Raw genomic sequence first — 21,686 nt, 5'->3', positions numbered from 1 at the left:
CAAGAGAATTGCAGGGACTGAAGGAGAAAAGCAGCAGAGCATATTGAAGGCATCAGTGACAGTGAAAGTTTTTTTTTGTTTTTTTTTTTTTGCGGTACGCGGGCCTCTCACTGTTGTGGCCTCTCCCGTTACGGAGCACAGGCTCCGGACGTGCAGACTCAGCGGCCATGGCTCACGGGCCCAGCCGCTCTGCAGCACGTGGGATCCTCCCGGATCGGGGCACAAACCCGTGTCCCCTGCATCGGCAGGCGGACTCCCAACCATTGCGCCACCAGGGAAACCCAGTGAAAGATTTTTAATAACTGAAAAAGGGGGTTGTTACCTTCCAGGAACTTTTATGTATAATAATTTCTGGGTTAGAATGCCATTTTCTCTGTGCCAGCCTCCAGACATAATGAGTCTCAAGTTTGTAATAGAGATAATTGATGGTCTCTTGCTAGAGTGAAAACTGAGATGGCATGGAGGAGGTGCCTGGGTACAGGAGAGTGAACTGAATCTTTGATGAAATGCGTAAGAGGGACGTGTTATTATATAGATTACATTTGCTGTGATTGCCAAAATAGAATCAAGGAATTATTGAACAATCCTTACGTTTGGATTAAAGAGATGTAGTTTGGAGTCAGTTCTGTATCATGTGTATATCATGGAGATAACTGCATCATCTTGGGCAAATCATTGACTCTAATATTCTCAGATTCATCACCTGAAAAATGTAAAGAATAGGTTTGGAGTTTGCTGTGTAGTCAGATAATACCCAAGACATTACTGTTAAAAACTCTGGCAAGACAATGATATCTGTGGGGCATCTGGCAGGAACAAATATGAAGATACTCTGAAAGGACATGTATTCCAACTATACTGCAAAAATATCCTACAGCTAAAAGCCTGGTAAAGATGAGTTCAAACTCCCAATTACAAAGCACATTAAAGCAAGATTTAGTTGAAACAATAAAGAATAGAATTAGATACCCCCAGAAAATCCCAGGTAATTATATAATTGATACACACTGTCCAATCATGTTTAAAATTATTATGGGCATAATAGAACACATAGAATATGTGAACAAGAAACAGGACACTAAAAATGGACAGTTTGGGGGAAAATGAAAATAAAAATCATTGAAATTTAAAAACTCAATGGGCAAATTAAATAGATGAGACACAGCTAAAGAGGGAATTAATGAATGGGGATTTAGAGCTGAGGAAATTAACAAATAATAGCAAAGTGAAATAAAGATGGAAAGTGTACAAGGCAATTAAGAGATCTAGATGCTAGAATGAGAAGATCCATTAGGAGTTTCAGAAGAGATTTAGAGAGAATGAAGGAGTGTCATTTTAGAAGAGATGATGGCTAAGAATTTTCTACAGTTGAAACATATGAGTCTTTTAGATTCAGGAAGTATATATAGCAAATTGTGAACAGAGGAACAGTGACAGGGTAAAGATCTTAAAATCTGCTAGAGAGAAAAAGACAGATTACTAAAAGAGGAAGAAGAACAAATTGATTGTAGACTTCTCAATTGTAATGATAGAGAAGATAGTAGTATGAGACTAGTACATAGAAAAAAAGTAGAACTATCAACCTAGAAAGAATTCTATCACCAGCTAAACTGCCATGAAATGAAGAGATTTCAGACAGATTCACATTAACAGACTTGGTAATGGAAGTTCTAAAGGGCATAATTCAGGAAAAAATTTAAGCTTATAAGAAAAGAATGATACAAAGTTTCATGCATTTTATTTATGAAAGAGTAGTCTCTAACTTGGAGCCTTTTGGCCATTGTTTAGGATAAAATACTATTTACCGGTTTCCTAGGCTCTTGCAAATTAAGCAAGAATGATTGCTAAAGATAGACCCATAGAAATACCAATGTGAGCAGACCTTTGAAGAATAAGAGAAAGTAGAAAAATTATATGCTATAGCAGAATCTAAAATGCATAACTCTGCGTGTGGGTGCAAGTATGTGCACGTGCACTGGTAACCAATTGAAAAGTAATACGTGTGGAGTGATTTAAAATGGGAACAAAAAGTCCTTTTGTGCATTAGTGCTTGAGAGTATTTTACAACCCCGTACAGTAACTGATGTTTATAATTACTCTGAATAAGAAATGGCTAAGCTTTGTTTTAGAAATCAGAAATACTTACTTTGTTTAGGAATATTTTCACCAAAGTCTTAGAATAAGAATTTTGGCATCTTGAGGGGGAAATGCCAGTTACCTTGAAAACTGACTTATGTTGAATACCTTGTAAATTAAGTAACAAATCCTCTTTTTGATTTGTTAAGTCTCTTAGTTTCCAGAAATCATTTGGTCCTGATGTGAGTTCATGTTAATTTCTCAGATACATTTCTCTGTGAAGCTGCCCATCATATCATTCCATTTTAGAGCTGACACTTGCCAGATATTTTTATTTTTTACTCCACGAAATGCCTTAGATAAGGGAATATCCAGTGCTCTAATGGTGATAATTATATATGTCAATAACCTTTGAGGTCTTCCTGCTTTAAAAGTATAAGACTCATTCTCCAAAGCCACATTTGCTACATATGTTTATAGTAGGTAGCACTGACCTACATTATAGGTAAATTTGTGAAGGATTCTCAAACTATAAATATAGATTTTGAAAAAGTTATAAATAATTAGGCTTTTTCAGGGGAGTGATATATTACAAAGAAGTGGTGGTAACTAATGAAATATTCTATGCCTTTTCATTCTTCCACAGCCAGTATCTTGAAAATTACCTCTGGATGAATTATTCTCCAGAAGTGTCCAGCAAAGCCTATTTAATGTCAATCTGCTGTATGGTGAATGAGAAGTTCAGAGAAAATGTCCCTGCATGGGAGGTAACAGATTTAAATTACTTCATAGCTTTCTTACTGTGCTCACTTAAGCCATTACAAAGTAGCACACTTTTTACCAAAAATAAATAATGTTTTTAGAACAGAACTTTATCCAGTAATAAATTAAATGTTGAGAAAAAGAATGGGTGTATGAAAAATAATATTAGATTTCTTTCGGTTTCAATACTTTCTTTAAACTAATTTACTGTGAATTGAAAAATTATGAATGTGGAGTTATTTTTCTGCTTTGAACTTAAAACAGAGTGGCATGAGTTATAAAGACTTTTACATCAGATAAAGTCAAATTTATATTAAGTAGCACAAACAGATAATGCTTAAATGAGATATTTTTCAGTGTCTTGTTTCACAGCAGGGGGTATATATTTGTAGTTTTATGTGAATAAAGTAGTGTTTCCAAAGTTGAGACAGATATATTGTAATTTCAATTTTCTCTTTGTCTCTGATTTGGGATCTGTTTTCCCTTTTTGACATTTCTAATAGACTGACATTTTCTCTTTGTGCTACTGTAGTAGAGGCTTGATCAGCTAGTAGAGGTCCAAAATTTTGGCTTTCTTTGGCCACCATGAAATGGTCAGCTTATCAAAAGAGTTTCTTCCCCTCCAGTCATACTTTTTTAAATAAGGAAAGGCATGGGTACTTGTCATCTCTTTTGAGGGGATGGTCTCCAAAATGAAAAGGTGTTAACATTCTTTAAGATAAAACCATGGACACTTCACTGAAATATTCATTAAGTGACAACCATCATATGGCAGATTAGAACCCAGAGTAAACTAAGGGCCTTGTGTCTTATTGAGAGATCTTAGGGATTTCTTGAAGTTGCTTCGAACTACCAAAGGAAGGGAGAGGGAAGCCAGAGAATGACTTGATCAGTTTGCAGGTTATAAAAACCACTTTGGTGATTAGAGCTTGAAACAGAGAAAAGACAATACAGATAAAGAGAAGAGGTTACACACAGGTTTGGAAAGTAGAATTGATTAGACTTGATAATTGAAGTAGCTTTAGCTGGGAGAGGTATTATTTCCAATAACCTTCCAGGCTTGGGCAACTGAATGTAAAGGATGAGAGTGCCATTTACCAAGATAGGTAGAAGAGGGTTGAGGAATACTTTGGAGGGTACAAAATTATTGAATTGAGTTTTGGACTTACTGAGTTTAAATTGCTTTTGCAATATCTAGGTGAAATTGTCTAGTAGACAAAGGAATCTAAGGGTCTAGAGAAACCTGGACTGAAAATGTGTATTTAGAATCGTTAGCATATGGTAGTTGAAGTAATGGGAGGGGGAAAAGAAGAATGAGGCTAGAACCCTAGGAACACTGGTCTGTAAAGTGACAAAGGAGGAGGAGCCTTCAGCACATTGAAAAGGGGTTGAGTGTTGGTAAGAGTCCTTTGCACTTGACAGCTGTAACAACTTCAGGGAGTGCTGTGGGTGGAAACCCGTTGTAGGGAAGTAAGTGAAACAGCTAGTGTAGGCCACACATTTGGAGCACATGCCTATGAAAGAAGGGAGAGGTAAGTAACAGAAAGGAACTAGGTGGGGAGGCAGATCACAGAGAGGCTTGAATATATTTACATTATTTACCTTTTTTTTTAACATTATATGTTAAGAGTAAAGAGAATATAAAGGAAAGGCTGTCTTTGAGATTAGAGTGGGAAGACTTTAGTTTTTGCTAAAGATGTTGTTTCTTTTGTTTAAATTAGAAGAGTTAAAACACTTTAGATCTTTAATAAGAAAACAAAGCCTAAGCTAATTACCAGCCTAATCCTTGAAGAAAAAATAAAGGAATTGAAGCCATTATTATTTTTTTTTTTTTGTGGTACTCGGGCCTCTCACTGTTGTGGCCTCTCCCGTCACGGGGCAACAGGCTCTGGACGCGCAGGCTCAGCGGCCACAGCTCACGGGCGCAGCCGCTCCGCGGCATGTGGGATCCTCCTGGACCGGGGCACGAACCCGCGTCCCCTGCATCGGCAGGCGGACTCTCAACCACTGCGCCACCAGGGAAGCCCGAAGCCATTATTTTATTAGCTGAACGGTTCTGCAACTCTCACATAGTCCTGCCAGAAACCTATATTTGACTTGCTACCGTTAATAAGAAAGCAAATAATCTTTTTGTAATTATTAGGTATTGTTAATGGACTACTAAAAAGTCCACCAGTGTTTGCTTAAAGGAGAAGAGGTGAGCAAGCCATTTCAAAATGAATTTTTATTTCTCTTTTCAGACTTTTAAGAAGAAGCCAGATGACTTCCCATTCTTTTTCAAGTGTATCTTGAAAGCGGCATTAGCTGAAACTGATGGTGAATTTTCACTCCATGAACAGACAGTCTTATTGCTTTTTCTTGATCATTGCTTCAATAGTTTGGTAATTTTTCTTTATCTTTTGGGGAAACGTTCAAGTTTTCTTGTTCTTTTCAGTTGAATGTAGATGAGATTACCTCTGTAGCCAACTCTTCATAGTAGTGGGGAATGAGGATAATGCTAACAGCTTGATTTCAGCCCCTTCTCAGTAAAATCTTTTTATAAGATCTGTTTGCTTAATAGATTTAGACTTGATCACTCCTTTTCTCTATCTAGCCTCTAAGTAAAATGATAATAAGAGCTGAAGTTCTCCAGACGTAGAGCAGCAAAGGGTCTAATATTAACATTGAGTAATGAGATCTGTGTGTGTAAGCTATACACAGAAACATGGTTTCATTACTTCTCAGTCATACTTCATGCAGAAGCTGGCAGGTCAGCAGGAGAGTTATGTTTTGAGTTGACTGTGTAGGGGTGGTTATGGGTGATCTTTGAAAGTCTTTTGGGTTGTGTATGACACTTTTCATTCTTCATAGGATTATCTTCTAAAAAATTAATATTTACCGTAATTACTATTTCACTCGTGCTTCTCTACTGTGGTTATCTGAAGGTATATACCTATTTATTTAAAGATAGGTGCTTCTGAACTGATAGTGCATTTAGACCCATACAGGAGAATGCATGGGGTTTTTTCTTTCCCTGAAAACAGTCTTGGTAGATGGATGATTATTATCTGTTTCCATGTAGTACCTCACATGGATCTTGTAAAGACATAAGAAAAAGATTTATGATATGTCACTATTATCTCTTTAACATTTATTAAATTAAACAAAGCAAATATAAATAGATGTGATTCCTTGTCAGCAATTGAACAAAACCAAGATTTAATTAGTATTAGTAGTTTGGTGCTAGGTTTAATTAACTTAAAAGCTAGCTTATTATTGAAATACTTGATTTTTTTCAGCTTACCATCAGTTCTCATTATTTGAGGTAGCTACGCTCTATAAAGTAGCTGCGAACACTGAATTAGCTATAACTGAACCATTGCTCTTGGGGAAAATACAGGGTTAGGTTCATGCAAGCCTCTGGTCACAACAAACTGATCAGCGTATAACTGTTTTATGTGTTTCTGTTTAAAGTCACCTTATGTAATATATGTTGTTGATTCATTAACATTGAACTCGTGGTCAACAGTGCTGTAACTTAAAACAAACCTTATCTAACACACATATTTCCTCTGTAAGGCACATCACAGCCTTCTAACGCCCAGGAACGCTGGACGACACTTCAGTCCTGTGCTTGGGGCCATTTTAAATAGCAAAATCACCAATAAAAAACACAATAATGTGAAAAAAGTAGCACTAAATAGACCAAAAAAAGATGCTAGTGTATAATGTGAGAGCTGAAGCAAGAAGGCAGAGCATCACCTTGTCCAGCCTCAGCTGGAAATGTGTGTGTCGGGCAGCTCACGTTTTTCTCTGCTCTGTGCTGACAATGAATGACAACAAAAGCTTTGGGAATATTGAATTGGGGATTACAAATACATTTTTGCAGGTGGATGAGTTCACAAATATGGAATCTACAAATAATGAGGCTTGACTGTATCTTTTTTAAAAAGTATTGAACTTCTTAATAATAAAATATCATTCATTTGAAAATACTGATGGCATGTTTTCCCCCAGGACTTAAAAAGGCAGTACGCGCCTTATGTAAAGACTTAGGTTAAAGTGCTGGTGTGTTTATATACTTGGTTTCTTCATGCTTTAAACAGGAAGTAGACTTGATACGGAGTCAAGTGCAGCAGCTTATCTCCCTTCCAATGTGGATGGGCTTACAGCCTGTAAGTATCTAATTTCAGAAACTTACATATATTTATAAGTGGAACATGTGGTTTTAGACTGTGTAGCTTTAATATGGATATAAAATGGTAGCTAAAAGTCCCCTTTCCTGCTTACAAAATTTGTCTAATTTACTATGCATTAACTTATCATAGATGTAGTTTTTTCCGTTTTAAAGTTTTTATATGTAAGCTAGCATACGTTTCACCTGATTTCATTATTGTAAGGTGAAATAAGGTGATATCTATTGTGCTCAGAGAGGAGTTAATTTATTAAAATATTATTACTCGTATATATGTCTTTGGATGAGACTAAATACAGACTTGAATTTTTTATTTTTCTTGATTGGAATGTACATACAGCTATAGGAGAAGATCAGAATTATGTTTAGTATTAGCAACTTCATTTTTCTCATCAAATTCTTGTTGGATAATATGTGCCAGTATTATCAGATCTTAGGGAATAAAGTTAAAACTATCAAATTTCAGTCCAATACTGTATTCAGAATTCCATTTCCTGCTCTTGGGTGGTTTTGTAGATGCCCAGATAGGCAGGCTCATTCATAGGTACAGTTGATGAAGGTGAAAACAGGCACGTATAAATAATTAATACTAAGTTAAAAATAGATAAGTGCGGTAAGAAAGAATGTGGCGGTGTGGGCATTTCCTTATTGTGATAGCTCTTTTATGTTCATTGTTTCAGACCCTTTTTTTGAACTTTAATGCTCCTAAATGTTAATGCTCATTTTTCAAATTAAAGTCCTTAATTTTAGAAATCAGAAAAAAATGTATTATTGAGCTTAAAATCTTGACTAGAAAAGGCAGTTTCTTCTGTCTTATTTTTTTCTATTAACAAGTGTCAGAATTGAACAGTTCTTTAAAATATAGGTATTCGTTTCTTAGTTTTCAGGTTTTGTCATGTTGCTTTCTGGTTTTATCCCATTGCTCTATATTATATCCATACATTAGAAAACTACCTAATAGTTGATCTAATCTTTATCCTTGTAAGCTTTGGGGTTACTGATAATTTAATGTCACATCACTCTTTCAGGCACGATTGGAATTAGAATTAAAAAAGACACCTAAACTAAGAAAATTCTGGAACTTGATTAAAAAGAATGATGAAAAGATGGATCCAGAAGCAAGAGAACAGTATGTTGCCAAAGCTTTGTTCCATGTTGGTTTCTTATGCTGGGTTGTGAGTCTTAGATATTGCTGACTTGATTTGTTGTTTCCTTTACATACTGCTGAACCAAATAAATGAGTAAGAAGCACTTAGACTGTCATAGGAATATTTTTCTCAAAGGTCCAAGGGAGAAGCCAAAACTTCACCATGTTTTTCTCCTTTCCCTTATCTCTGCTCCAGTCATAAGTGTATCACTGGGTCTTCCCCTTGCCTGTTGTCCATCATAGTCCCTGTCGTGGATGGTTCTCAATTTTCTCCACAGTCCGCAGGCTATCATTCCAACTTATCTTTCTTTTTCTTACTCCTGCACTCTTAACAATGACTAATACACTCCATTTTATACAGTCATTCATTCCATAAATATTGAGTGTTTATTATTTTGCTGAGTACTATTATAGGTATAGGGGTTGTGGCAGAGAAGAAAATGGAAAGTAATTCCTGCTCTTGTGGAGCTTACATTCTAGTTGGGGAAGGCAGCAAATAACAGATGAATTATATGGTATATTATATGGTGGTCCATGCTAAGGAGAAAAATAAATCAAGTATAACAATTAAGGAAGCAGATGAGGGTTGCAGGGTATTTCAATAGTAAGTATTACCAATTGGATAAAAGTCTAGTAGCAATTATTTATTTCATCAAACAAAGTGCTGTTAGTAGGACACAGGGGAAGAATCTGTATACTCTAAGAGATTTGTTCCGCTCTCTCTTTGAGGCTAGCTGGTCTAACTGTGTTCTTGCCTTATTTACTCTCTGACTCTTCCAGCAGTGATCCTTTTTCTTTCTTCATCTTTAAGTGCTCTTTTCCACTCACTATTTTTTCCCTTTGCTTATATGCTTAGGACTCGCTTCCCTTGGGCCTATGATAACTTCTTCTGACTCTTATTTTTTCCTCCACTTAGGAGAGTAGTCTGTATACACCTGTAGATAGTAACTGAAGTCATGAGTATGAGTGAGATTATGTAGTGAGTATGTAAACTATGAAAAGAGGGTTGAGGACAAAAAGAAGTGAAGCTTGGAGTTTTGCTGGTGATTACTGAAAATGCGAAGAACTGAAAAAAGCTGGATATCAGAGAAACAAGTTTGGGAGTAAGGAGGTGAGAGCTATAAGGACAGGATATTAGGGTCAGAATAGGAATATCCTTTCTTTAACTTCGAACTCCAGTCTCATCTCTTCCATGGTATCTTTCTAACCAATAGCCTCTTGATTGGGCTAATTACATGATATCTTTGCATTATTTGACTACTTCTAAAAAATTTAAACTCTCTCTTCCCGTTACCTCAATATGATTTAATGCCAAATCGATAGACTATTCATTGTTTTGTAAACATTCCTTCCCTAACTACCCTTTCCACTCTACTCCACTTAATTGAAGGGTAACCTTCTAAATGCTCTTCCACACCAACTACTTTAGGCCACAGTGCTTTCTTCTTCTGAACTCCTAAAACAGACTGTGTTTCTTATTGAAACATCAGGTCTTTTCATAATGATTAGACTATGTATAGTTGTTTAGAGTATAGGTTCTACAATCAGACTTAACTAGGTTTCACACTCACCTGCCGTGTAAATTTGGGCAAGTTACTGTACCTCCTTGAGCCTCAGTGTGAAATCAAGACAATAGTACCTGTTTCGTAGGACTGTCGTCAGTATGAGACTGTTTTGTATGATGTACTTAACACAGCTCACATCCTGGCACAGTAAGTGCTCAGTTAATGTCAGCCAGTTTTATTAATGCTGGCTTGTGCTATTAATTATATTTTATGACTTGTCATTTCAAGTATATTTTAGTCATTCTCCTCCTTTTTATTTCCACCAGGACTGGCATAATCAGTTGTAGCCATCCAGTACCTTATGATTGTTTTTTGATTAGTTGGTACATAGTGCATCTTAAATTAGTAATGAGTAAAAAGTTGTTTTTTAAACTAACATTTAATTTTTATACATCGTAATACTCTGTTTAATAGTTTAAACATATTAAAGTATGTAATTGCTTATCTCATTTTAACTACATACTGAAATGTTAGATTTTTTATGTTTCAAGAGCAGACTGTAAATGAAATTTTGAAAACTTTCTAGTTCTGACCTTTAAATCACAAGTGAAAACTTTTACAGTAAGAAGATAGAGATGCTTTCTTGGCTGGTTTATTAGGCCAGTAATGAGGCTCTTCTTTTCTTCATGTAGTGCTGTATTTACATTCAAAGAAGAAGCTGTGTGTTTAAATTATGGTCCTCATTTCAGAGAGAAATGGAACATTTTGAACAGTGTAAGAAAGGCTGTTCAGCATTTAAATTTTACTTTTGAAATAATTATTTCTCAAAAATAATTTGGTCACTGTTTGTTCTCTCTGATTTTAGAGCCTATCAAGAAAGAAGATTTCTTTCACAGCTCATCCAGAAGTTTATCTCTGTGCTGAAATCAGTTCCACTTTCTGGTAACTATCTTCCTCTTCTCAGCTCATTTGTGAAGTTACCATTTAGATTCCCATATAGTATTCACTAATCTTTAGTCTAAAAACTGCTCTCAGAGTGATTTTAAATTATATTGACAAGGGGTTATGTCCTTCCCCTTTCAAATAAGTTACCAGTCTGAGTATCGTGGCTGCCTTAGAAATTCACCTAATTTAAGGGCACCAGCATGGTTATTAAAATGTTCATTTATTTATTTTTGGAGCTTGCTTATAAGCCACAGGTCCTGAACAAGGTTCTGGGACATGGTGAACAAGACAATCACAGACCCTATCTACATGGCATTTACAATTTGCTGAGTAGTGTTTTCAAGCAATATCAAATATTGTTAGGGGAAGAGGAGAATTATTTTGAGATGAGCTACAAGATGAGATGGGAAGGATTTTCCTCCATCGTGGCCCCCATTTATTGGTGAAACATATATAAATATATGCTATGTAGAGTATAAATTTCAAAATATATCATGATTATACTGTATATAGATAGGGGTGTGTGTGTGTGTGTGTGTGTGTGTGTGTGTGTGTGTGAGTGTGAGTGAGAGACCTATGTACCAGGAAGAGCTAATTACATTATTCTGGGTTCGCAAGTTCTTTATAAGCATTTATGTATGATATGTCATAGGTTGTTAATATTTTATTTTCTAACTGGAATATAATCTAAGAACAATGCTATAGGTGTACCATATTTATATGCACCAGAGATTATAGCATATATATGAATCAGATTGTAGCTTTGTTTAAACTGAAATACAACAATTATTTACTTATAAATGTTGCTGCCCTCCCCCAAGTAATAGTTTACAATGGAAAATCACACCTGTAATTCAGTGACGAGTAGATACTAATGCTATAAATGCTAATTTATGGTACCTGATTTGGGGCATAATATCAGTATTACTACCAGCATCAGTATAAAGAAAAAATTGTCATATGCTTGTAATCTATGTCACTTAATATTTGTGTATTTAAATCTTTCAGTTAAGAACCTTAAACCTGGAAAGAAGACTTAGATTTGGTTTCCTTGGCACAAATAGTAATAATGAGCACCAGTAATGTCTGTAACAATTAGGGTCATAAAAATTGATGTCATCTTGGGAATTCCTTCATGGTCCAGTGTGTAGGACTCAGTGCTTTCACTGCCGTGGGCCTGGGTTTAATCCCTGGTCGGGGAGCTAAGATCCCACAAGCCACGCAGCGTGGCCAAAAAAAAAAAAAAAAAATTGATGTCACGTAGAAAGGTTTGAAAGTCAAGTAAATACAACAATATAGGACCTGCAGTAATTTTAACATCCTATAAACTACTAGCTGTTGCCATTGTCATAATATATTGTCAGAAAAGAAAATTTCTTAGATTGATCTTGAGCTTTAATCAAAATTTGTTAACTTTCTGGCAAAGGAACCAACAAGGTGATGAAAATAGTGTGCCAGTTCAGAGAGGGCATAAAAACAGATAGAATATATAGTTAGGAAATAGAAAACTAATTTATAAAAGAGTAAAAAAGATTGTGTGTAGTTTCATTTTACAGGGTCATTACAGACAACCTGTCCATATCAGTTGTTATAAAGGAAATCTGTATAGGGTGGTCTGAGATGTCAGGACGGCTATCAGAAGAAAGGAAAAATACACAATACACATAAAAAGCAAACAATAAGGATATATTGATGTCTGAAACTGAAATAACAGGGCTTCAGCTCTGAAGAATTATGCCTAGTAGGGCCAATTAGTGTAAAAATATGCTGTTTTATCCACCAGAACTCAGAAATTGAGTACCAAGCATCACGTTCTAATTTTAAATAGGCCATTGCCAGTAATTTTCTCAAGCAATAAATAAAAATACAAATACAGCTCTTGTTCACTTTTAAAATTTTGGACAAAATTATTTTCCTTTGACAATAATAAGGAAGAAAAGATACAACAGAGGACCGATTTGAATGGATTTAATTTAAAAGTCGCTCCTTTAAATTCTTTAGTTTTAGTGGCTGTGTGACCTAGACTATGTCTCAGAAAACCTGGATTCCAGTTCTAACCAGCCATTACTTTGTTCTATACTTTTATCAAGTTATTTTCCTCTGGTCCTCAGTTTCTTACCTGGAAAATGAAGAGGTAGTACAGATGTTCTCTGAGGTCTTTTCCAGCTGTGAAATTCTATAGTTATGTTATTTTAGGGTTTGGATTATGGGCATGTGTTAGTTACAAAAGTATTCATATTTCTTACTTCACATAAAGCCTTCTATTTTCCTGTATGCTACAAGTAAAAGAGTGGATTTATTTAAGCATTTGTAGGATGCCTTCTACAGGTCTAGCACTGGTTTATTTGCTGCTGGGAGTCCTTAGCCTAGGGACCCTGAAATTATCTCCTCTTCAATTGAAACAGTCTTGTCAGGTTGGTTTCAGCTGGTAAAATAGCAGAACATTTTCTGACATTAGAAAAAAAAGACATTTGTAATCCGAAAGCATGTCATGTCACAAGGTTTGTAATTCTTTTAAAAACAAAAATGTTTTTAAAAATAGTACATTAATGCTCATGAATAACACAAGATAGTGATTTAAAAAATATTTTATTGCTCTACGTGTCATTGACATTTTAATGTCAGTTAATACATGTACAGTGAAAAAAAGTCACAAAAATTGTCCCTTTGTATCTTCCCCACCCATTTTCTGTGCATTTTAAAGAGATATATATATATATCTTTGTGTGTATACAGGTACACATACGTGTATGTGTTTATGCATATGAAAGAAATTCTAGATGTTTAGTATGTGAAGAAAATAAGGAAAGTAGGTCAATAACTGAGATAAAACTGCCTTTCTAGTTTTTCTATTCAATTTTTTTCAACATCTAATCACTTGGTACACATTTTTAAAAATTAACACTTTAAAAATATTTTTGCACGTCTGATTTTTAAAATGTTTCTCTCATCTAAGCAGCATTTTTCATTTTCTCATATTTATAGAGCTTACTGTAAGGGTAAGGCCTGCCCTTTTTGAAATATATGTGAGGTCTGTGCTCTGAACCATAGTTAGTCCAATCCTGATGAATGAGACAAATAACCTTGTTTAAATAACTAAATAACTGCCAATTTTAAGATACAGTACCATAAAACGCCCTAAGTAAGAAAGTTTTAACATGTTTTCTCTGTTATGTCTAGAACCTGTCACTATGGACAAAGTTCATTATTGTGAAAGATTTATTGAACTTATGATTGATCTAGAGGTAAGAAGTGTGCAGTGACTTCTGTTGCATAATCATTAAGACGGCTAAGATTAAGCCTGTGACTATATATGAAATATTTCTTTATCACCTCAAACTGGCCTTAGTTTGTTTGTACCTATTTCAAAATGTCTTATAGAGAAGAAAGTCAAAAGTGATTGACCCTTGAAGTTTTCAGATGACTGTCAAATGGCTGCATTTGTATAAAAAACATTATTTAGTGTAGTTATTAAACACGAGTCCAGCAATGGCAATTTATTTTGTGTCATATTTAATACCCCTATGTAGAGTTTTAAAAAGGGCTGAAGTTGTAGATTTATGGCCATCGCTTTAATCATCTCACTTTTCTAAATGTGCCTAATATTATTGATGAAGAAAGATATAGCTGCTTGCTATAGTCAATTTTTAAAATTAAGATTTTTAAAAAAGATTTCATGCTACTGGGTGCAAGATTTTGATACAGAGTTCAGATGCAGAGTTGGTATAGTTCAGATTGAATTCATTTCCATTCCTTTCCTCTCCCTCTTTAATGCAGAAAATTGAAAGAAAATCCTTTCTGTTCATTCCTTATCAGGAGAGCTAGGGTGGTTTCTAGACATGAGGATTAGAGTATTGGACTCGCAGTCATTCGTGAGATCTTCATTGAGATTCCAGCTCTGCCAGTAACTGTAATCTCTGAGGATCTCAGTACCCTCTCCTTTAACATGAGGGTATTTGACTAGATTAGTGGTTTCCAAACTGTGATTGTCATAGTTTCTCAGTATTGTCTTTCTGACTGTCAAAGAATGATATGGGAAGAGGAAACTGAGAAAGGGATCTCCATTTAGGGTTTTCCACTCCCTTTTCCCCATTTTTAAACCTGCACACAATACATATTGGGATTTCATATAGGATTTTGTTTGCAAACTAGTGGCCAGGGTATCTGAGATTTCTTCCAGTGCTGGATTTTATTTAGAAACATTACCACTGAATTTATTTACAGCATGGACCAGACCCTTTGCTTTGTGCAGAGTGTCTTTTGGGGGGCTGAGGGTACTTTGTATGTGATTAGCACTTCTGCACTATGTATCAGTAGACTTCACCTGTCGCTGGGAGAGCATGCAGACTTATTGCTGTGGTGATTATTTTCTCTAGGCCCTCCTCCCCACAAGACGCTGGTTTAATACCATCCTGGATGACTCCCACCTTTTGGTTCACTGTTACCTTTCCAATCTTGTTCGTAGAGAAGAGGATGGCCATCTTTTTTCCCAGGTGAGCACTGGTGGATCTGAACATATTTATTGTTTTCATTTCTAAATCAATCTTTTCTTTCTTTGCCATGCACCTGGGAGTACTGGTTGCAATATATATTTTGCTACATACTGAATTGAATGATGTAAATTCCTCATTAGTCATTTTAAAGTAAAACCAGGGCTTTCCTGGTGGCACAGTGATTGAGAGTCCGCCTGCTGATGCAGGGGACACGGGTTCGTGCCCCAGTCCGGGAAGATCCCATAGCCGCGGAGCTGCTGGGCCCGTAAGCCATGGCCGCTGAGCCTGCGCATCCGGAGCCTGTGCTCTGCAACAGGAGAGGCCACAACAGTGAGAGGCCCGCGTACCGCCAAAAAAAAAGTTAAACCAAGTCTTAATATACGAAACGGATGCCTTCTTGTATAGGTGGCCTATACTAATTTTATATTATAACCTTTTTTTCTCTTCTGAATATTCATTTTATTAATGTAAACAGTAAAACAATTAAGCATTTTAAATTTGAGGCGATTAGGTAATTCAGATAAACGTTTTGTTAATCATATGTGATTTTATTATTGGACTAAATTATGTGTGATGTAGTCCCACATACTCATATATATTTTGATTCTATGTCAGTAACCACTGTGGACTATTAATAGATGATAAGCATTACTTTCGAGTGAACTGTGCCCTAATATCATGGCTCTCTTTGCATAAGACGAGGGTGACAGAGGCAGTTGATAGTGTGGAAGTACATATACACTTAGACTGCTGCCTTGAGTTGGAAGGCAAGTGAACCTTGTTTACTGCCTTGGGTAGGAAGACACACTATTAAGGTTTCCCATTTCCTGTAATGTCATCCAGAAGAAAAGTCTTCTAACAGACTTCTAACACTCACCTTTCAGATCACAGCTGGAGATAAAATTTTCGTGTGTGTATTTGCACACTGTCCTAAGAATTCTTTTATCTTGTATCTGTGAGCATTCCTTTTTTTCCTATTCTCTTATTAATTTTACCCAGTGATTTGTTGCATATATTAAAATACATTAAAATCCTAATATCTGGGGGGGATAAATTGGGAGATTGGGATTGACACATAGACACTACTATATATAAAATAGATAACTAATAAGAACCTACTATATAGCACAGGGAACTCTACTTAATACTCTGTAATGGCCTGTATGGGAAAAGAATCTAAAAAACAGCATATATACGTATACGTATAACTGATTCACTTTGCTGTACAGCAGAAACTAGCAGAACATTGTAAATCAACTATACACCAATAAAAATTAATTTAAAAAATCCTAATATCTGATCTGCCATAGATTAGAATTAAGAATAATAAAAATTGGGGGCGAATGGAGCCCCAAATTCTGTTGATTCTGTTGATACTGCCAGCACAGGGGGAAAGCAGGCCTTCTTAATGCACCAGGAACTAAGCCAAAGAAAGCTTGATGGTCATGGAGACCGAAGAGAGGAATGACTAGCTTAGCTTTTCCCACCTTGCTGTTTTTTCTAATAGAAGCATAGAGAAGAGTATCTCTAATTGTGAATTGCAAAACCCTCATCAGAAAAATTTTAAGTGGCATAAGACCTCAGGAGTTCCCTCTAATGGTATAGTTCTATATAGATAGATTTTTTTTTCCATTAAAATGATTGACTTTCTTTGATTAGTTCCTTAATGTCTCTTTAGTATTGGGATTGCAGTTGAAGTTGTTTCCTGTAGAAGTAGACCATGTGTATGAAATAGACTTAACAGTTTGTTCACAAGGCATATACTTTATGCTCACATAAATAAAACACGTTTGCATATGTGCTGAAATGTTTGTTGCAATGTTTACATTCCAAAGCTTTTCAGTACCTCTAAGAAGGTATGTGGATTTTATTATTTTTAATACTGTCGTATTTTTGCTTTCTTGTTCTCATGTTTACACAGTTTATTAATTTAAATGTATCCTTTCAGCTTTTGGACATGCTTAAGTTCTATACTGGTTTTGAGATTAATGATCAGACTGGAAATGCTCTGACAGAGAATGAGATGACTACGATTCACTATGATAGAATTACTTCTCTACAGGTAATTGAAATGCATTATAGCCTTTGCGTCTGCTCCATGAAGTTGAGTCATAAATAATTTAGGTTTTATGTAGTACAAATAGGAAAGGTACTAATTTAATAGTGTGTTCATCTTGAATTTTTAAAATATTGCTAATTCTGATGAATTCATGAAAAAGAATGCTTTCTTTTATAGTTCTCAATCTTGAGACTCAGTATATTGATATTTGACACTCAAAAAATATTAGTTACTGGGCCAGTTTAGTGTGTTTAAGTATCAGTTTTATTTTATGAAAGGGTATTTCAACTTGACAAAGTATGTGTAAGTGCTTTGTACATTTTAAAGATAAACACATGTAATGGGACTGAAATTTACCAGTGCAGCTCAGATGTGCCCCAAAAGTACCTTTGTTACTATTACTGAGCACATTTTGCTCTTGAACTCAGTTTTGTCTGGTGGCAGCTTTTATTTCTCAATTTAAAGTAATTCAGTTCTGTACATTTTAAAGAGTCTTTTTTTGGGTAAAGACTCAGCCAAACTTAAGTTCAAATTGTCTTTCATAATCAGCTCAGACATGTTTTCCTGCTTTTCTCAGAACATTAGTGTTTTTGTCCTTCTGCCTCTGCCCTTGAAGTGACCACAGCGGGTGTGGTGTGTGGCTGTTCTCTTGGCCACCAGCAAGGCACAATGACTGCTCCCTTGGAACTTGGTTGTCAGCCTACTGACAAGGCCCCAGCCCTTGTTCTTTTTTTTTTTTTTTTTGTGGTACGCGGGCCTCTCACTGTTGTAGCCTCTCCTGTCGTGGAGCACAGGCTCCGGACGCGCAGGCTCAGCGGCCATGGCTCACGGGCCCAGCTGCTCTGCGGCATGTGGGATCCTCCCGGACCGGGGCACGAACCCGTGTCCCCTGCATTGGCAGGCGGACTCTCAACCACTGCGCCACCAGGGAAGCCCCCCAGCCCTTGTTCTTGATGGTGCTGGAGTCCTCCTGGGAGCTGACTCGCCTTCATTTCCTAGCTCAGGCAGCTCACTTTCAGGCTTGGTTTCAGGGTCATTTTGCCATTGCCTGTAGTTGTTTCATGGCAGGCTCATCGATAACCTTGGCAACCTTCTGTGTCATCCAGTACAGAGCACATGAAAACTTGTGGATCTTCCCAGTGCCACATGAGCATTATGGAGGACTAAGAATGTTATTTCACACACACTTAATCAAATCAGCATGATGCTGCTCTTTCTGTTTCCTTGCGGCTTACCCCACGTTGGTTGGAGGTGTTACCCTGCGAGGTTCTCTCTTTCCAGAGTTCCAAAGTAAAGCAGGGCACAAGCACACTATGCTGTAGGCCTCTCCCTTGAGATACATCTTCATTGGGAGTTGCCCTTGAGACTTTCTTATAGTTTTGTTAGGCCAATTCTTGATCACAAAGTGTTTTGTTTTGTTCTTTCTCTTCTCCTGTCAGTGAAGCTGGCCTTCCTGGCTATTTTCCTTTATATTCAAAATACAGTTTTAGAAATCAGAAACTGAACATTGATTCTTTATACTCTCCGGCTAGAACAATTTTGTTTTTTTCCCATTGAATCTAATGCTTTTGAATAAGGCAGAGGTCACATATGAGAAGCATATAAGGAGAATTGCATTAATTAAAAAAATTTTTTTTCCATTATGCAGTATATAAGTTGTAATTTATTATATTAATATGTAGGCATTGATTAATTAATTAATTCTGTTCTTTTCTAGAGAGCTGCTTTTGCACATTTCCCTGAGCTCTATGATTTCGCCCTCTCAAATGTTGCAGAAGTAGATACTCGGGAATCCTTGATCAAGTGTTTTGGACCTCTTAGGTAAGGCAATATGAAAGGACAACTGAATTTTAATTTTCTTTTTTGGTTTTAGTTACTTTTGCACTACTTTAGGTGATGTTACTTGTTGCACTACTGTTTATTGACAACTAGAACTAGTGCTTCTCTCTAGCATTTGTTATCTTTGAGTCACTTAAATATAATTATACATCTTCTCTTTATTTTATTTTTTTTTTTTGTGGTACGCGGGCCTCTGAGTGTTGTGGCCTCTCCCGTTGCGGAGCACAGGCTCCGGACGCGCAGGCTCAGCGGCCGTGGCTCACGGGCCCAGCCGCTCCGCGGCATGTGGGATCTTCCCGGACCGGGGCACAAACCCGCGTCCCCTGCATCGGCAGGCGGACTCTCAACCACTGCGCCACCAGGGAAGCCCATCTTCTCTTTATTTTGGTAAAATTTTTATTTTTTATAACTTATATATTTTTCCTAGATCTCAAATTTTTTTAGAGTAGAATATAAGCTGGTATCCCATCAGTCGTAAACAACATACAACAGAAACCAGTAAATGTTCATCCTATGTGATATTAGAGGTTAGACATAAGAAAAATTTTGCATGTTTAAAATTTATTAAATTGTAATGTTCTCTGCCATCTCTGTTAAGTATACTTTTTTGAAAATAGCAATAATAGCATACATTTATTTACTTTGTGATAGGTACTCTACTAGTATATAAATAAGTTAATTCTCAAAATATTCATGTGAGAGGAGTAGGTACCATTTTACATATAAGGTAGCCGAGGCACAGAAGAGTTGAGTACTTTGCCTGAGTCACACAGCAAGTAAGTGGCAAAGACAGGATTTTTTTTTTTTTATAAATTTATTTTATTTTATCTTTGGCTTCGTTGGGTCTTCGTTGCTGCGCGCGGGCTTTCTCTAGTTGCTTCGAGTGAGGGCTACTCTTCATTGCAGTGCACAGGCTTCTCATTGCGGTGGCTTCTCATCACGGAGCATGGGCTCTAGACACACGGGCTTCAGTAGTTGTGCCACATGGGCTCAGTAGTTGTGGCTCATGGACTCTAGAGCGCAGGCTCAGTAGTTGTGGTGCCTGGACTTAGTTGCTCCGCGGCATGTGGGATCTTCCTGGACCAGGGCTGGAACCCGTGTCCCCTGCATTGGCAGGCGGGTTCTTAAGCACTGCGCCAACAGGGAAGCCCCAAAGATAGGATTTGAACCTAGGTAGTCTGACTTCTGAGCCCTAATTATTTTTTTTTGAGGTATAATTGACATAAAACATATTAGTCTCAGGTTTATAACACAATGATTTAATATTTGTATTTATTGTGAAATTGATCACCACGAGTCTAGGTAGCATTTATCTCCATATATATAGAACTTTTTGGTCTTTTGGTGAGAATATCTAAGACCTACTTTCTTTGCAACTTGCAAATATGCAGTACATTATTACTAATTATAGTCACCATGCTGTACAATTACATACCCGTGACTTATTTATTTTATAACTGGAAGTTTGTACATTTTGATCTTCTTTACCATTTCACCCACCTTTGCCTTGGGCAACCACCAATCTGTTCCCTGTTTCTGTAAGCTTGTTTTTTTTTGGGGGGGAGGGTTGTTTTAAAATTCCACATATAAGTGACTCATTAAATTCCACATATAAGTGACCCATACAGTATTTGTCTTTCTCTTTCTGACTTATTTCAGTTAGCATAATGGCCTTAGGGTCCATCCATGTTGTTGCAAATGGCAAGATTTCATTCTTTTTTATTCTGAGTCCTAACTTTTGACCACTGTGCTCTGTTATCTCCTCATTTTCCTTAACTCTGGGGAGAATTTATGTGTAGTTAATTGGCTATTTAAACTGAAGCAAACTGAGATTAGTCTGGTCATTCATTTTCATATGAGGATATGTAATAACTTACAGTAACACACACGTCTACTTCCTTCTTTTAAATAATGGCATTGAGTTCTGTTGAACAGGTCTACCATACTTTTTTTTTTTTTTTTTTTTTTTTTTTGCGGTACGCAGGCCTCTCACCATCGTGGCCTCTCCCGTTGCGGAGCACAGGCTCCGGACGCGCAGGCTCAGCAGCCATGGCTCACAGGCCTAGCTGCTCCGCGGCATGTGGGATCTTCCAAGACCGGGGCACGAACCCGTGTCCCCTGCATCAGCAGGCGGACTCTCAACCACTGCGCCACCAGGGAAGCCCTACCATACTATTTTTTAATCACTCACCTATTGACGGATCTTTAATTTAAAATTTTTTGACTATAACAAACAATTAGTCAATGAACATTCTTTTTAGTTCTGTTTTTAAAATTTTAGTACTGATTCCCAGAAGCAGAATGGCTGACTCAAAGGGTTTATGTGTTTAAATTTTGTTACATATTGCTAAACTATCTTCCAAAAAAATGCCAATTATACACTTACATCAATAGTGTTTGAAGATTTATTTCTCTCCCTTCCAACACTAGGTAAATTAGTTTTTCATTTTTGCCAATCCAAGGACAAAAAGATTCTCATTGTTTTACTTGCATTCTGTGATTGTATGTTACTTTCTGATTGTTATCCTTTGCTATTTTGTATTCCATTGTTTGTCATTTTATTGATTTTTTTAAATAAGGAACTTCTATATTATATATCCAGGAACCTGGATATTATTATTTTGTCTAGTTCTGTTGCAATTATTTTGTCTCAGTTTCTCCCTTTCAAACTTTGTTTATGGTATAT

The 21,686-nt window shown here is 36.5% G+C and overlaps 1 protein-coding gene across 1 annotated transcript in view; it reads left to right on the top strand.

Moving 5' to 3' along the window:
• AQR (aquarius intron-binding spliceosomal factor) overlaps positions 1-21,686 on the top strand; it is a 114,680-nt gene that overhangs the window by 12,603 nt on the left and 80,391 nt on the right. The window contains exons 5-13 of the mRNA XM_079914292.1: positions 2,723-2,843; positions 5,079-5,219; positions 6,924-6,992; positions 8,041-8,141; positions 10,530-10,606; positions 13,790-13,854; positions 14,986-15,102; positions 17,051-17,164; positions 18,879-18,982. Coding sequence (XP_079770418.1) covers positions 2,723-2,843; positions 5,079-5,219; positions 6,924-6,992; positions 8,041-8,141; positions 10,530-10,606; positions 13,790-13,854; positions 14,986-15,102; positions 17,051-17,164; positions 18,879-18,982 — 909 coding nt within the window. The remainder of the gene's footprint in view (positions 1-2,722; positions 2,844-5,078; positions 5,220-6,923; positions 6,993-8,040; positions 8,142-10,529; positions 10,607-13,789; positions 13,855-14,985; positions 15,103-17,050; positions 17,165-18,878; positions 18,983-21,686) is intronic.

This window comes from Stenella coeruleoalba (assembly GCF_951394435.1).
Source record: "Stenella coeruleoalba genome assembly, chromosome: 2".
Classification (NCBI taxonomy): Eukaryota; Metazoa; Chordata; class Mammalia; order Artiodactyla; family Delphinidae; genus Stenella; species Stenella coeruleoalba.
Note: the sequence above shows the minus strand (reverse complement) of the source record. Positions and strands in the feature narration are given on the sequence as shown.